The 14,738-nt window shown below is 35.5% G+C and overlaps 1 protein-coding gene across 2 annotated transcripts in view; it reads left to right on the top strand.

The window, feature by feature from the left end:
- LOC149491307 (uncharacterized) overlaps window positions 1-14,738 on the top strand; it is a 43,631-nt gene that overhangs the window by 25,338 nt on the left and 3,555 nt on the right. Inside the window, exons 1-4 of one of the 2 annotated variants that reach the window (XM_089698094.1) lie at window positions 6,746-6,911; window positions 11,923-12,040; window positions 12,496-12,657; window positions 13,178-13,411. In XM_089698094.1, coding sequence (XP_089554220.1) covers window positions 6,829-6,911; window positions 11,923-12,040; window positions 12,496-12,657; window positions 13,178-13,411 — 597 coding nt within the window. In that variant the 5' untranslated portion in view covers window positions 6,746-6,828. Of the gene's footprint in view, window positions 1-6,745; window positions 6,912-11,922; window positions 12,041-12,495; window positions 12,658-13,177; window positions 13,412-14,738 lie in introns of those variants that run through there. The other variant, XM_089698103.1, reaches the window with a different exon arrangement.

Below are 14,738 nucleotides of genomic sequence, written 5' to 3'. Positions count from 1 at the left end.
AAAAAAATGTCTTGGTCTGGTAGGACACAGAAGGCTGATCACCTACTTGTCCCTAAAGAAAATCGATCAGTGAAACAGATGTATAATGTATCTGCCCCTTACCCCACTAGGGGACATGGGACTTCACTTTTTATGGATAGTGACAAAGTGAAACATACTAGTGTGAAGCTCTGAGTCAATGGGCCAGGTACAGGGCAGGTTCATTTTATATGCATTACACTGTTCATTTTGTCTAATAACAAGTACATAAAAATGATGAGTTCTGTATCTTTAGTGTATTTGTATCTGGGACTCCTTGGTTTTATACTCAATTACTCATGTACACCTGGTTGTAAAAAAAGTTTTATTTTTAGACACCATATTATTGAACATTACTCTTAAGTAATATAATGTTAAATTACCGCACCTGTGGAAAGCTTCATTGTTTTGCAGTGAGATAGAGTATATTTTTCTATTTATTCATGAGACAATCTGGGTTGTAAGTTGTTGACAAAACCTGCCCGTAACTTGATAGATGTGACACTAACATACATTAAAAAGTATTGTACCGAAAGGGTTCAGACTTTCTTTTATATGTTGTAGTTTTACCTTAACATTTTATAGACATTATTTTTTTAATATAACAAAGTCTCTTTAAACATAAATAAATTTAAAATTTTTGCAGAATCAGTCTAAACAATTAATATTTTCTTAAATAAGGATTTAAAGAATTGTACATAAGCACTATTAATAATAAATTAAGTCTTTTTTAGGATTCTGAATGATACAGTAAAACAATTTTTGAGACTTTGCTGTTGCTGTTTGTCTGTCCATGCATATGTCACTAGGCTCAGTATCTCCTGGACTGTGATAGTAAAACAGTTGAAAATTTCAGAAAAAAATAAAACCCTAAGGGCTCCCATACAACAAGCTTGAATTAAAGACTGTTGCTCGATATTGAGAACGGCAACACATAGACGCTTGAAATATTTAGAGAATCTTTAGAACAATCATGAAAAAAAAAGAATAAATTAAAAAAGTACAAATATTTTTAAGGTTTAAATAACCTGATTTCACGTAAGTTATTAATAGTAGCGACATCTATTGGTAACGAATCCCAATTGATGGTAAATTTATTTTCAAGTTCCTATCAGTGTATCGGTTCATATAAAAATGAATAGAGGGCAGCTATCACTAGTAAAATATGATGTAGTACCATAATATTGCGTTTAAAATGGGTAATTTAAAGAAAAAAAAGCTTATACATATAATAAAACCGTAGGAAAGTCAAAACTGTAAATTGAATATTTTTTTAAAAGGTTACTTGTAGCGTGATCTTCATTCTTCATGTATATTATCAAATCGAAAAATATAGTTTTTAGAATTTTTGTCTGTCTGTATGTATGTCTGGTCTAAACTCAAAAAGTACTTCTTTGGTACAGAGATAGCTTGAGACCTGCGGAAGGACATAGGATAGGTTTTATCCCAGAAATCCCATGGGAACAGGAACTATGCGGATTTTTCTTTGACTGGCGGAAAGCTAGTTTTTAATAAACCCTGAGTGTCGCGAATCAGACACGCACTTGACTGATTTGAAACATTTAATTTTTAATTTATTGTTTTCCCTCTAAGTATATTAGTTGATCTTTGGATCAATATAATTATGAATGAACATTAAAGTTAATAAACATAGATACTATTTTAATGGTTGGAACTTAGAATACAACAATAATATTGGGTCCGCTTTTTAGTCATCCTAATTCTATATTTTATAGATCAAGCTTGCCGGGACTTTCAATATTGATTTTCTAAAAAAAACACTGACATTTATTATACCTCAACTTTTAAATTCTCCGCGAGTGGCAAACGAAATGGAGAGGCAGGAAACGCCAGGTAGAAAATGAAAATTTTAATACGGAAAATGTGAAAAAAAAATATTACAAATCATTGAATATTATAAGACAAAGTCGCTGTCTGTCCGTCCATGGTTCGTCCCTATATATGCTTAAAACTACCTACACAACGGATTTTGATGCGATTTTTTTAATAGATAGAATTCCAACCAAAATCCGCGGCCCATAAGGCCTCGGAAAAACAGTGGGGTAGGGGTTTTAGTTGTTTAGACTTTAGTTGATAAGAATCCGACATAACCAACGGCTCCTACCCTGTGGGCCGTGGGTATACATGCAACATTTCCCCACTAAAAAGGAAAGTTTTAGTAGGTACCTATATAGTTTATCAGGTTTTAGACAAAGCGGGCGAAGACGCGGTCGGAAAGCTAGTTAGAAATATATATTAAAAGATGTTTGATAGTTTATGTAAATTATAAGTTTCTGAGCTTGTGAACCTACTTATGAACGTACGCATGTAGACCATGCAATTTAAAAAATAAATAAAGCGTTATTCCATTCGGCCTCGGGCGACGAAACCGCGCTACTCCATTGATTAGTCTTTTACTGTTTTGGACAGCTCACGTAGTTGCCCGCTATTTGGAAAAAAAATGTGTAAACATGTTACAGACAGGCGCAGTCAAAGCCTGAAATTTTGGCTAGGGTCACTAATGATAAAATATAATTAAAAAAAAAGTTTTTCTATTAGTCAAGTACGATTTACATCCAACTTCATACTGACCAGTGTAGATACCTAGTTGAATAAAGATAAATCTTTAAATTTATAAAGTGCCTTTAAATTATTGTTTCCTTCATTGGATTAGGTACAACGTAGTAAAAATAAATATCGGAACATAATTTATAAAAAACTAAAACTGTCTTAAAATATGAAAGTCAGAAGACTGAATTTTACATGATATGTATTACTTTATGTATGCAGCAAGAATTGGCGTAGAGTACCTACCGATAACAATTTCTACTCAATTTTTATACGATCTTCTTCAAATTGCCGTACTAAAGCCTATTAATGGTCTAATGATAAAAATGCATGCTACAATGGCGCAACCAAGGGCGCAACTCTATCACCCGTGTCATATTGGAGCAACATATTTTTTTTTTATAAAATGGAAATGAATTGGTATTTTTCGAATTCGAATCGGTTTATTTGTACATTTTTTTATATTCTTTATTGAAATATTGCTTTTGCTACCAGTTAAATTGTAGGTGAAGTTATCACTCCATGAAATAAAAGGTAGGTTAAAATCACCCATCAACGAAGTACGTATTAGGGTAGTTTTCATAAAGTGTTAATAGGGCGTGGTAAAATTTTTAGGGTTTTGTACCCTTTGGGTACAAAACCGTGCAGAGAATAAATAAATGTTCGTTTATTTTTAAAGAGGTGAATAAAGTTGTGTTCTGTTTTGGATAAGAGTGTGTGTATGTGTGTTAAAATGAGTTAAAATTTGCGTTCCAATCGGGATAATGACTGTGTAACATATTATTTCAGGTGAGTAATAATACAAAAGGCACACTAAAAGATGATTCTAAAAAAGTTTTTAAGTCTTCTTCTGACGAAATAGCTTTGGCCGAGGATTTTTCACTCACACGTTAATATATTGTACAGTTTTTCACCCAAACAAATTTAATATTCCTCTCCTTGGCGCGTTGCTTTTTTTTTTTAAATTTCATTAACTATGGTCGATGCTCTAATTTAAAAATATTTTCATCGAGTTGCCTTCAAAGCCAAGGTCGTTCGATGTTAATCCCTTTGCTTTATTATATTTTCTGCAGTTATTAATTAGATTATCTTTAATTATCTTGTGCCTCAGTTTTGTTCCAATTGTACGTGGAAAACCGCTTTTATCTTTGAATGATTGCACCCTAGTGCTGAACTCAATATCGTCTTTGTTAATACAACAATAAATGGCAGTGCCTAGACGAACAAATTCGTCTAGTAGGTAAGATTTCATTCGGTTTTTCAGGTAATCCAACATCCTCAACATTTAAAAACCTATTCTTTTGCTCAACTCGTTTTTGTTCGAGCTCCAGATTTGCAATGGTGGTTTGAAGATTGGTTATAATATTACGACTTTTTGCTGCCCGTGATTCGAATACGTGGAGACGATATTCAAACAGTTTCATTTGGGACTTAATTTTCACCTCATTATTAAATTTATTGTGTCGACTAATGACAGTTTAATGTCAATATCTTGAAGTCTATTATATATTGTCTTCGATAACGGTTATGTTTATTTTAGAAGTTAGATCGTTCAAATCGCTCCTAAGACTTTCCACCTGAGCAGGCAATGCAGAAAGAGATGAAAGCATATCTTCTATTCAATTTAAAGAAGACTGATGAGAAGTACATTAATTAGGGACTCTTGCCGTATCACTGGTCGTCGCCGAATTTTTGCAAATTTAACAGCACCAAGAATTTTGCCTATCATTTCCGCGTCTGTGCCAGCCACAGGTGCCAGCCAATTTCGGATAAACTAGCATAGTGGAAGTAGAACGTATGACGACAAATCGAGCAATGTGCTCCATTCGATACCTTTGCCTTACAGCGTTTACACGACGAACTCATGCCGAAGGTTGAAGACTCAGGGAGGGCTTGTATGCGCGTACGCAGTTAACTGATCGCACGGTGACTCTCATGTCACTCGGTGATAGCGCCGTGCGTAGCGAGCGATCGCAGAAAACCAAGTTCAAATCTACATAGACCGGGAGATACTGACACAAAATTTCGAGTCATTTGTAACAGGATGGCGGTTCTACAGGGGTCTTAGTACGCAATGATAAAAAGAAAAATGATGGTGTGATCGCTGGTATCGGTGGTTTAGTCGCGTGGGCGTTAGCCGAACTCGTCGGAAAAATAGCGAAAGTCAAACGATTTGTAACACAAAAATTTTAGTATTTACCGATAGCCCATAAAAAAGAAGTAGGCGGTAGTGTCATGCCATACTTTTCCGGTGTGACTTACAGCCCGCCATACCGACGCGAATATGTTGATTTAAATAAAACAATTATTCAACCATTTGTACCAGGCTAACTTTTGCACAGGTAACCATCGTCGTGCAGCCATTTACGAAAATCGCCATGCCATACTTTTCGGACGATTCCAAATGGTCGCCATACCGCCGAAAATCTGCAAAAAAAATTTATTTCGCCAAACTTTTTGTACCAGTATTGCATTTGGATTTTTGGAGAGTATTTGATAAAATGTGACCATTATTATATTTGCCATACTTCTAGTAGGGGGAAAAAGTGCTGTCATACTTGAAAAATTAATTTAGTATTAATTTATATAAGTGAAGATTTCCAACACCTAGATCTTTGAAATTTTGTATTTATATTCTTTGATCCTCAAACTTCCAGGAAAAATAAGTGCCATACTGTTACAAATCGTTTGACTTTCGCTATTTTCCGACGAGTTCGACTAACGCCCACGCGACTAAGCCGCCGGTACCAGCGTTCACACCATCATTTTTCTTTTTGTCATTGCGTACTAAGAACCCTGTAGAACCGCCATCCTGTTACAAATGACTCGAAATTTTGTGTCAGTATCTCCCGGTCTAACACGGGAACACAAAATTAAACTTTTTCAAATTTTGATACAATTCCAAACAATGAGAGAACGTCTTGTCACTTGCAAATAAAGATTCTAACTGGTATTAACAGGTATGTGTACTTACTACAATTTGTTTTGAACAATTTTCTTTCTGGAATCTATTTTACAAGTTATTTTTTAGCCACTTGCTTATGGCCATTTTACTCATTAGGTGAAGTAGTTACTTTCGATATCAGTTTTAAGCATTTTGATATCTGTAATAGTTACGGAATAATCGCCTGTGCACACTTATGTGATTACACCCTGTATATAGCAATAATAATTAGCCCTCATAACTTAATCTGAATCGCTTGAGTAATTTTAGTTTTTATTTTTCACCTGTTCCATAGCCACAAAATGATTAAAGTACCTATATTTTATTTCAGAGCCATCCTCGAGCTTGAAATTGTATCAATATCTGCCACGCTTGAGTATTTTCTGTTCCTGTTTTATGGAAATTTGTAGACCGTTATAAGTGGAGACAATATAGAACTTTTATTTCTTGCTATCGTCTAATCAACCAGTTCCAATAGGCTTACGCTCGATTAAATCCACTTCTAGCATCCTGGCTACCCTATTATCCCTACATACGTATTCGTATAATGCATTTTACCTTATTTTACTAAATATTTCCTTTATTTGTATATACCTAGCGAAGTACACTATGTATACTTACTGTGTACACTGTACACGGTATACCTTATTATATATATAATATGTAATCCCCGGCCCTATTTTGTGGTGGACGATGGTGACTGGTGGCCCGCGGCTACCCTTCACATATTATTATCATACAATTCATACAGGATTTTTACTTTGTTTTGGTATCAGACACGTCTTTACGACAAATTATTGTTGTCAATTAACATTTTTTATTTAATGATTATCATTGCTAAGAACAATCAAACACATTGCTAAGAACAATCCCGAGTATTTCACCTTTCAAATGAGAAAAACAACATCAAATTCAGTTCACCCGTTCTGTAGTTACGATACCACAGACATACAAACATGTACATTAAACTTATAGACCCCGTTTTGCGTCGTCGTATAATACCCACGATAATGCTTGAGAAGTTGACATGCTTGATTTAAATCGATGCACAATTGAAATCGGAAATTGCATATAATTTGAAATGCTCTCATTTTCCGGTTCCTTGGGTAAAAAGCAATCAAACGTAGATACGTTAAATCTGTTGTAAATAAATTGTAAACTAGAAGCGAATGCTATAGCTAGAGTATAAACAAGTATCGTAGATGTACGCGATACAAACTGATAGGAGAATTCAGTTGCCGCCGGTCGGTCGTTCCGAGAGGACACGTTTTACCAGATTACAATTGAATTTTATTACAATGAATTATAACGTTCTCGGTTCTACGGGGATGAATGTATCTCATGTGAGCATAGGAGGTGCAGCATTCAGTACTATATATGGGTATGTGAATAATGCTTTTTCTGTTATTTATATATCAGATTTTATGCTCACATTACCTTGTAAAGATTGAATAAAATTTTTCGTCTGCTGACCTTTTAAGGATGTTTGAATGTAATTTAGTTATCATGTATTTTAAACGTTATAACTTATAATTAATGTTGCGTTTATACCTCATTTTTTTAGGTAACAAAATAAATAAACCTATCAACTTGCATCATGGTTGATATTGTTGTATTATTACATTGTTAATATTATGTTGTAAATTTTCTCTCACTGATAATAGGTTCAAATTGTTTAGAACAATAAACAATACATAAATTGTCGATAAATGATACTCATATATTACTTATGGTACATGATATTATAGATATACTATGTATTGAGTACTTTTATTGTTCTTTAATTGGTCATGTAAGATCCATAAATTATTACTATTATACAATTTTGAGCTTTATGACCTCTCTTAAGGGTGCCTTTCTACCAGGGATGTGCTATGTAGATATTATGCTACCTGCAGTGCTATATGTGCATTAATGAATATGATTGGTGGATAACAAACGCATCCACAGCAACGTAGCATACAGTAATACCCAACCCAACTTTGCCCAAATGTGAAAAATTTACAAAATGCGTTGTAGTAAATTTATTTTTGTATGTAGCATCATTTTTGAGTCGTTGTGGCGGCACCAATTCCCGGTTTTGTTCGTCAACTCGTTCAGTTAGCTGTCAGCATAGTTCGAAGTAGGGGTTGTCGAAGGTGGTGCCAATTTACTGTTGATTGTTTCTCCAAAGATACAGCCTGAAGGCGAGTGTTTTTTTGTTTGCGTGTCATATTATTAATAAAGATTTCCTTTGCGTATTTTGAACGTTTTTGCTCGCTTTATTCAAAAAAATATGGCTGGGCAATGTTATGAGACATTGTGCAGATACAGTGTTCGCAACTTTACCCTGTACAGAAATGGTGCTAGGGTTGTGACTTAAGAATTAATTCATAATGAAAGTAGGCATGTACCTACTACACATACCCTAGATACATAGGTTCGGTTTAACGCAATTAGCATATAATAGTAAAGTAAAAAAAGTAAAAGTAAGTAAAATATATAGCATATAATAATATGCTAATTGCGTTATAAAAATATAGTTATTATAAGCATTTTTTTTGCTTTGGTTTAAGTTAACTAGTTACTATTAAAATTGATTTTCATAATATTGGTTATGATTTTTACTTTTCAGGAACCCTAGGCTCCTAATATCCCATTGTATTAAGACGACTCAAAAGAGTGACCTAACATTGCCCACTTCGTTTAAAAAAAATTAACGTATTTTTATGCTTACTTTTAAAGTGAAACTTTTATTACATCGTCTCAAACTTTTTGGTCTGTGTAGCGCATGTCGCGTGTATCGCGGCTGCCGAGTAGGTATACCTACTCGGCAGCCGACCGTCACGCGACATGCGCTACACAAAGCAGTGATCGGAACCGTTCGAACAGTTTCACTTTTACCGTGGTTTCATAAAACCACACAATATTTTTGAGATGGTGGACCTTTTTGCACAGTTTTCTATTCTTCTTCTTCTTAGTCGTGCACTCTTGACAGAGTGGTCGTGATTATGGTGATAGTGCTCTATTCTTGCTATATATGGTTGTCACTTCTTTATGTGCTCCCTGTCCAACAATATGTCTCCATTTCTCACGATCGGTAGCGTTGCGAGCACATTCCACAAGGCTGGAATGGGTTGTTTTACCAATAAGGTCGGTCCAACGTGTAGGTGAGCGGCCCCGCGATCTTTTGCCCTCAATTTGTCCCTGCAACACAAGTCTCTCCAATGAATCCCTATTTCTGGTGATGTGGCCCAGGAACTTCAAAATTCGCATCTGCAAAATCGACGAAAGCCTATTTTCGATGTTAAGTTCCTTGAGAATCGAGACGTTGGTTCGGATTGACGTCCACGGTATTTTCAACATCCGTCACAGAGATGTGGTCTTGGAGACGGATGGGTAAAGGTGCAGTTTTCTATAATGGATCTTATTTTCAAGTTCTTATTGTACTTGTGATTATCCTTTATTCAGAATTTGGGCTAGAAAGTTTCTTTCTAATAATTTCATCTTTAACTTTCGAGCTCGCTTTCAATGTCGTCCAGATATGTTGTGTGGAGACAGTTTTGTCGTTTACACGCTTCATATATTTTTGTGACAGTTCAATAGCGTACGCTGAAGGAACAAATTTTTGTGTTGGTTCGACCCTTAGTGGCTCACTTGGAACAGACCTGGTTCCGTCCATTTGACTATTTGGAGACTTTCTTGTTTCTCTCTTCTTAAAAGTAATTGGCCCTAAGAACAGACAAGATTTGGCTTGCTCTTCGGGACCCTTCAACAACGTGTTTACTTTTTCTATCGATTTTTTTCATTTGCAAATGAAGATATTTTATTTCCAGTCTTATCGATATTATCACATTCACTTAATGGAGAGTAATCCTCTCTTCTGAGCAAGATCTGTTGGATTTCTTATGTCTTGTTTGTTTGGTTTCATATTATCGTTTAAAAGTCTCGTTGAAAAGAACAGTCGAATCGCCTCATTCGACTGTTCTTTTCATATTTGAATTGGTACGTGAAGTTTAATTTGTACTAAATTTTGGTACGAAAGGTAGATACTGGAGGATTTAATTTTCTTATACAGTTCTACTAAATAAATAAATAAATAAAACATTTATTGTTAACAAAACCACACAGAAACAGAAAAATGTAAAAAAAAACATAGGAAACAATTTAAAAACTAGAACAAAATATTACACATTAAAACTTACAGCCTAAAAAATAACACAAGTACTGTGCGGCAACGTCTGTTATCAAAAGGGGCCTCTCAGTATAAAGCTGCAATGACTTTTGAGTCAACTAGCAGCACTGATTTTCAGAAACCCCTGTTGACAGTCGGAGTTACAGCCTGTATGATGTGTGTGTGTGGGGGAGGGGCACGTGTGTGAGTGTGTATGTGTGGGTGGGTTGGTGCGTAGGTATATAAATAAAAATAAACGTAAACGTATAAGTAAGAACTATATAGGATTCAATATGACAAGAAATTAAAAATAAGATATAATATATATTATATTAACAGCTATAATTTATACTTACCAAGTTACCATACTTACTTACAATATTATCAGAGATGAAATATGCAACGGGTAGGTACTAAGGCTGATTCGTAGAATTTAGGATGTAGTTTTGATACTTGAAACGAAAGCTGACTGCAGCTACAGCCTCTTGAGTAAATGTTTCTCTTATTTTCGTGTCTTACAATACGAAAATAAGATAAACTCGTCGAAAGATGAATCATTTGTTGAATAGCCCTCAACCAAGCGTATCATTTCTGTGATCCCTTTTAGGTCTGGTTTATTCTCATCTTGGAAAATGCAGTGGCCATTTAAATTGTGCATGTCTTGTAACTCATCTTCGTCAGTATTATATCGTGGCTTTTGTTTTCCCTCAACTACATATTTTGCGTCTAGGTCATGTAAATGTCTCACCAAGGCAAATGAGAAAGCGTATAATAATAATAATAATATAATAATAATTATAATAAAGGCGTAGGGATGTGACGACCCCATCGCCCCCGGTTGGCATATCTACAATAGATATCCCAGCCGTGCAGTCAGTCACCCCGCAGGGCACCTTGTGGCGAGGTGTCGGGGAGTAGCGACCCCGCGGGAACCGAGCGCTCCCGGGGGAGGTCCCTGTCCTCACCTCTGGACTGTCCCAGTGGCAGTTCGGAGTGAACAATGACGAGGTTCAGGATCCCCCACCTCTGGCTTGCCTTTGTTGGCCGTCCAGAGTGGAGCCGCCAGAGCTATATGCTCGGGGGTGGAAGTGTCTAATGGCGTAATAGCGGGGAAACCCGCTCCGGGCCCGCGGGCCCGCGATGGTGAAACCGGTGCCGCACCTCTCTACACCCCTAGCCGTTCAGCTGATGTTGCCCCCTTGTTGCCACTATCGGTAACCTTTTTGGGAGTCCATCGACCGAACTGGCGAGTCACCGTCTGCCATAATTTTCAATTTTTAATATTGAAAAGGCAGACGTCCATAGTCCCCATAGAACCAATATACCAGTCCATCTAACACCCCCTTCCATAACCCAGTTTTATTCATTCCATTTTTCTGCAATAGTCCTACATTGGCCGCGGACTGCCCAGGGCTGTATCTCTATAGTGCAGTCATGGGCAGGCTGCGGCTGGTGTCCCACAACACATTAAATTCTCTAAAGGGCCTCTGCGTGTTGGACCTGTGTCCCCACGTAAGCCTTCCAAAGGACCGGGTATCTTCCTTCTGGTGGTACCCGTGTATTATGGAGAGAGACATTATAATAATATATTTCTTATTATTCAAAAGTATAACTACCTATCCACTTTCCATCCACACCTAGTTACCTACAAGTCAACAAGTGGATAGATTGTATACGAAATACGAATATTGGGATAGGGTTGTAGGCTAATTGATTCCACCACTTAAAAAAAAAGGTTGTAACTAGGGTACCTAGTTTAGGTTGTAACTTGTAGGTGCATACAATTATTATTACTCTTGTTGTGTAGTATGAAATTTTATGTTTAATACCTAATAATTGTTATAGGCAAAAAAAAAAACAATATTCTAAGTTAACTAATAACTATTTTTAATTGAAATAATAGTTGTTAGGTAGGTACGTAGTTAGTGGATATTAAAAACATTCACTAACTTGGTATATCAGATTCATTCGACTCATATTCAATGCTCGATTTTGTTTATTAAATTACCATAGCCCAAAAAGTTTACTTTTTACTGCTTTCTGTTTTTCTTTTATATTAAAAAAATATTTATTTACCTACATGCAGTATTTGTAACATATGTATGTATTTGCATATTATGTGACTCAGTTTCCGTTAAAAAATATCACTTTTTTATAAGGATAATGATAGACACACTAAAGGATGATTAGATAGACACAAATAATTTTATTAACAAATTTTCGTATTGTTTACTTTCAGAACATTCAATGAGGAAAGCGGCATAGAACTTATAAAAGAGTCTATGAAACGAGGGATAAACTATTTGGAAACTGGCCGGTGGTATGGTCAAGGTAGTTCGGAGAAAACTATCGGAAAGGTCAATAAAATCTAATTTATTCTGTTCTACGTTGATATGGATCATATGGAACATGTCTGATTATCTTGACGATGTCTAGTATCAATTATAGCTTTGCTAAAAGAAACAAATTGACTAAGAAATAGGCACCTACTTTATTCCTAAAGCATGTGCTCTAAGAAATTAAAAATGCATTCACGCGCAGCGACGAGATATTTCTTTTGTTTTAACTTTTAACAGCATCCTAGCCTTGAGTCTTGACTTCGAGTTGTAGGCAAAACAAACAAACAGTTTCTACATCCCTTATGGAAATAAGGGTGGTAGATATTTAAAATATTCGGTTAGAACTGTACGTTTCAACTGTCGATTTTTATATATTATATATGTACCTACTATCAGTAAGATCAGAACTTAATCTCGCTGAAGCCACAGCATTTGCGGAATACGAATAATATATTATCTTCTTGTCTTCACAGGCCCTACAAGGCGTACCCAGGGATTCGTTCTACATAGCCAGCAAGGTTGGACGATATGAGAAAGAAACTACCAAGATGTTTGACTTTTCCGCCGAAAGAACCGAAATAGGCGTGGATAACACATTGCAGCTCCTTGGTTTAGATTACGTTGATTTAATTCAGGTCAGATGTCAAGGTGTTCGGCCAATTTGATCTAAATTAGTTTGTACGACACAATAAAAATTAATCGCGTGAAGCTTTATAGTGAATTCTGGAATAATAATAATTTTCTAGCTTTCCACCCGCGGCTTCGCCCGCGTTTTCAAAGAAAAACCCGCATAGTTACCGTTCCCGTGGGATTTCCGGGATAAAACCTATCCTATGTGTTATTCTGATGTATAAGCTATATTGTGGTAAAGTTTCATTCAAATCCATTCAGTAGTTTTTACGTGAAAGAGTAACAAACATCCATACATCCATACTTACAAACTTTCGCCTTTTTAATAGTAGATAGTAGTGCCTAAATGATAGGTACAAATTACAAAATATATGCAAATTATTATTTTATTGATTAACAATTAAATGCAGATTTAATCAAAGGCAGAATGTATTCATTGGTTCGGTCATAGATGAATACTTTTCTATAGAACACGAGATTCAAGCATGTTCATGTTATTGCCTTCATACGAACCTTCGTTTGTAGGTTCATGATGTCACGTTCGCTCCAGATACATCGGTAATTTTGAAGGAAACCTTACCCACTCTGGAACGTGCAGTCCGTGATGGAAAAGCACGTTTCATTGGCTTAGCTGATTACGACATAGATCTGATGCAGGAAATCGTTGAGGAATCAGAAATCAAGATATCAACTATATTGTCTTACGCTAAATCAACTCTGTGTGATAACAGGCTACAAAACTACGTTAAGTATTTTAAGGTAAGGTATATCTAACCGCTGGTAAAAACTAATAGGTAAGTATAATTACTTAATAGTTCCGTTAAAACATCTATTCCCAACATAGCCAAATTATGCATAGCATTATCCACAGATCACAGAAACTAAATTATCTGTGGCATTATCCAGATCGACATTATAAAAGTTTCATTGGGTCCATCAGAAAACGTAAGTAATTATAACGCGCCTTGTCTAACATAATAACTTATGTGAGACAGGGCGCGTACAATAATAATGAAAACACGTACATAAATAAAGTAGGTATATGGTAAATAGATTGTAGATTCTCAATCTATAGAATATCGATAATAATAAGATAGCTTATAGCTATCAATTTAATTAAGGTGTTAATGTACTGAAATTGGTAAATTATATTTATATGCACATTTTTAAAACTGTATCCAGATATTTCACTATTTTCGCCGGTTTGTCTTGTATTATTAGTATGTCAGAGAACTATAATAAATAACCCTTACAAAGACCACTAGTCACAAGAAGCATCAAGTAGGGAGAATGCTAGAAGCATCATATTTTGTTCTTTATCGTGTGAAACATTTGGCTCGGCACCGATAGTTGTCGAGTTATGGATGAAATGACGGAGTTCCGCTATTTTAGTACTAGCGATCGCTATTTGTTTTATTAGTTTCTTGAATGTATATGAATTTTATCTGCACTACAGTACTACAGATAATTTTTTAATAACACTTCACTGTGACCGATATCAGTAGGTAGATATTGTTGCTCATTACGATAAGTAACAATAAATATTATACAAGTTATTTTGTCACTGTTGGTAGACATAACTTACGTCCTATTATCCAAACAATGCATTTTATACACATTGATGGTATATCGATATTTTTCTCTAGAGAACCAACCAACAAAAATTCAACCGTCGAGTGCCCAGTAGGTAGTTAGGTACTTTACCGGATATAAAAAAAATTACTTTGATCTTTCTTTTTAAAGTACATGCTATAATTTGGATAGAAACAACTGAATAATTAATATATTTAAACGTGTACAAACAATGTAAACACACTGTTTAGTTGTTAACAGCTTTTAGTTTACTAAAAGCTGTTAACAACAAATCAATATCTAAGGGGCCGTTCAAGTATTACGTAAGCACCAAGGGGGGGTGGGGGGGTCTCTATTTTGCTTATTTTGGATGACATGGGGGGTGGGGGGGTCTAGATGATGATTACGTCATCGTTAGTAATTTAAGTTTTTTCGGGGATTCCTGCAAATAATAGGTACATATTATGCGTAGGCACCCTATATATATAATACCCTATATATAGAATAACCCGGA

This window comes from Colias philodice, chromosome 1, assembly GCF_061535455.1.
Source record: "Colias philodice isolate Cphi_HAF_F1 chromosome 1, ilColPhil1 Martin Lab GWU primary, whole genome shotgun sequence".
Classification (NCBI taxonomy): domain Eukaryota; kingdom Metazoa; phylum Arthropoda; class Insecta; order Lepidoptera; family Pieridae; genus Colias; species Colias philodice.
Note: the sequence above shows the minus strand (reverse complement) of the source record. Positions and strands in the feature narration are given on the sequence as shown.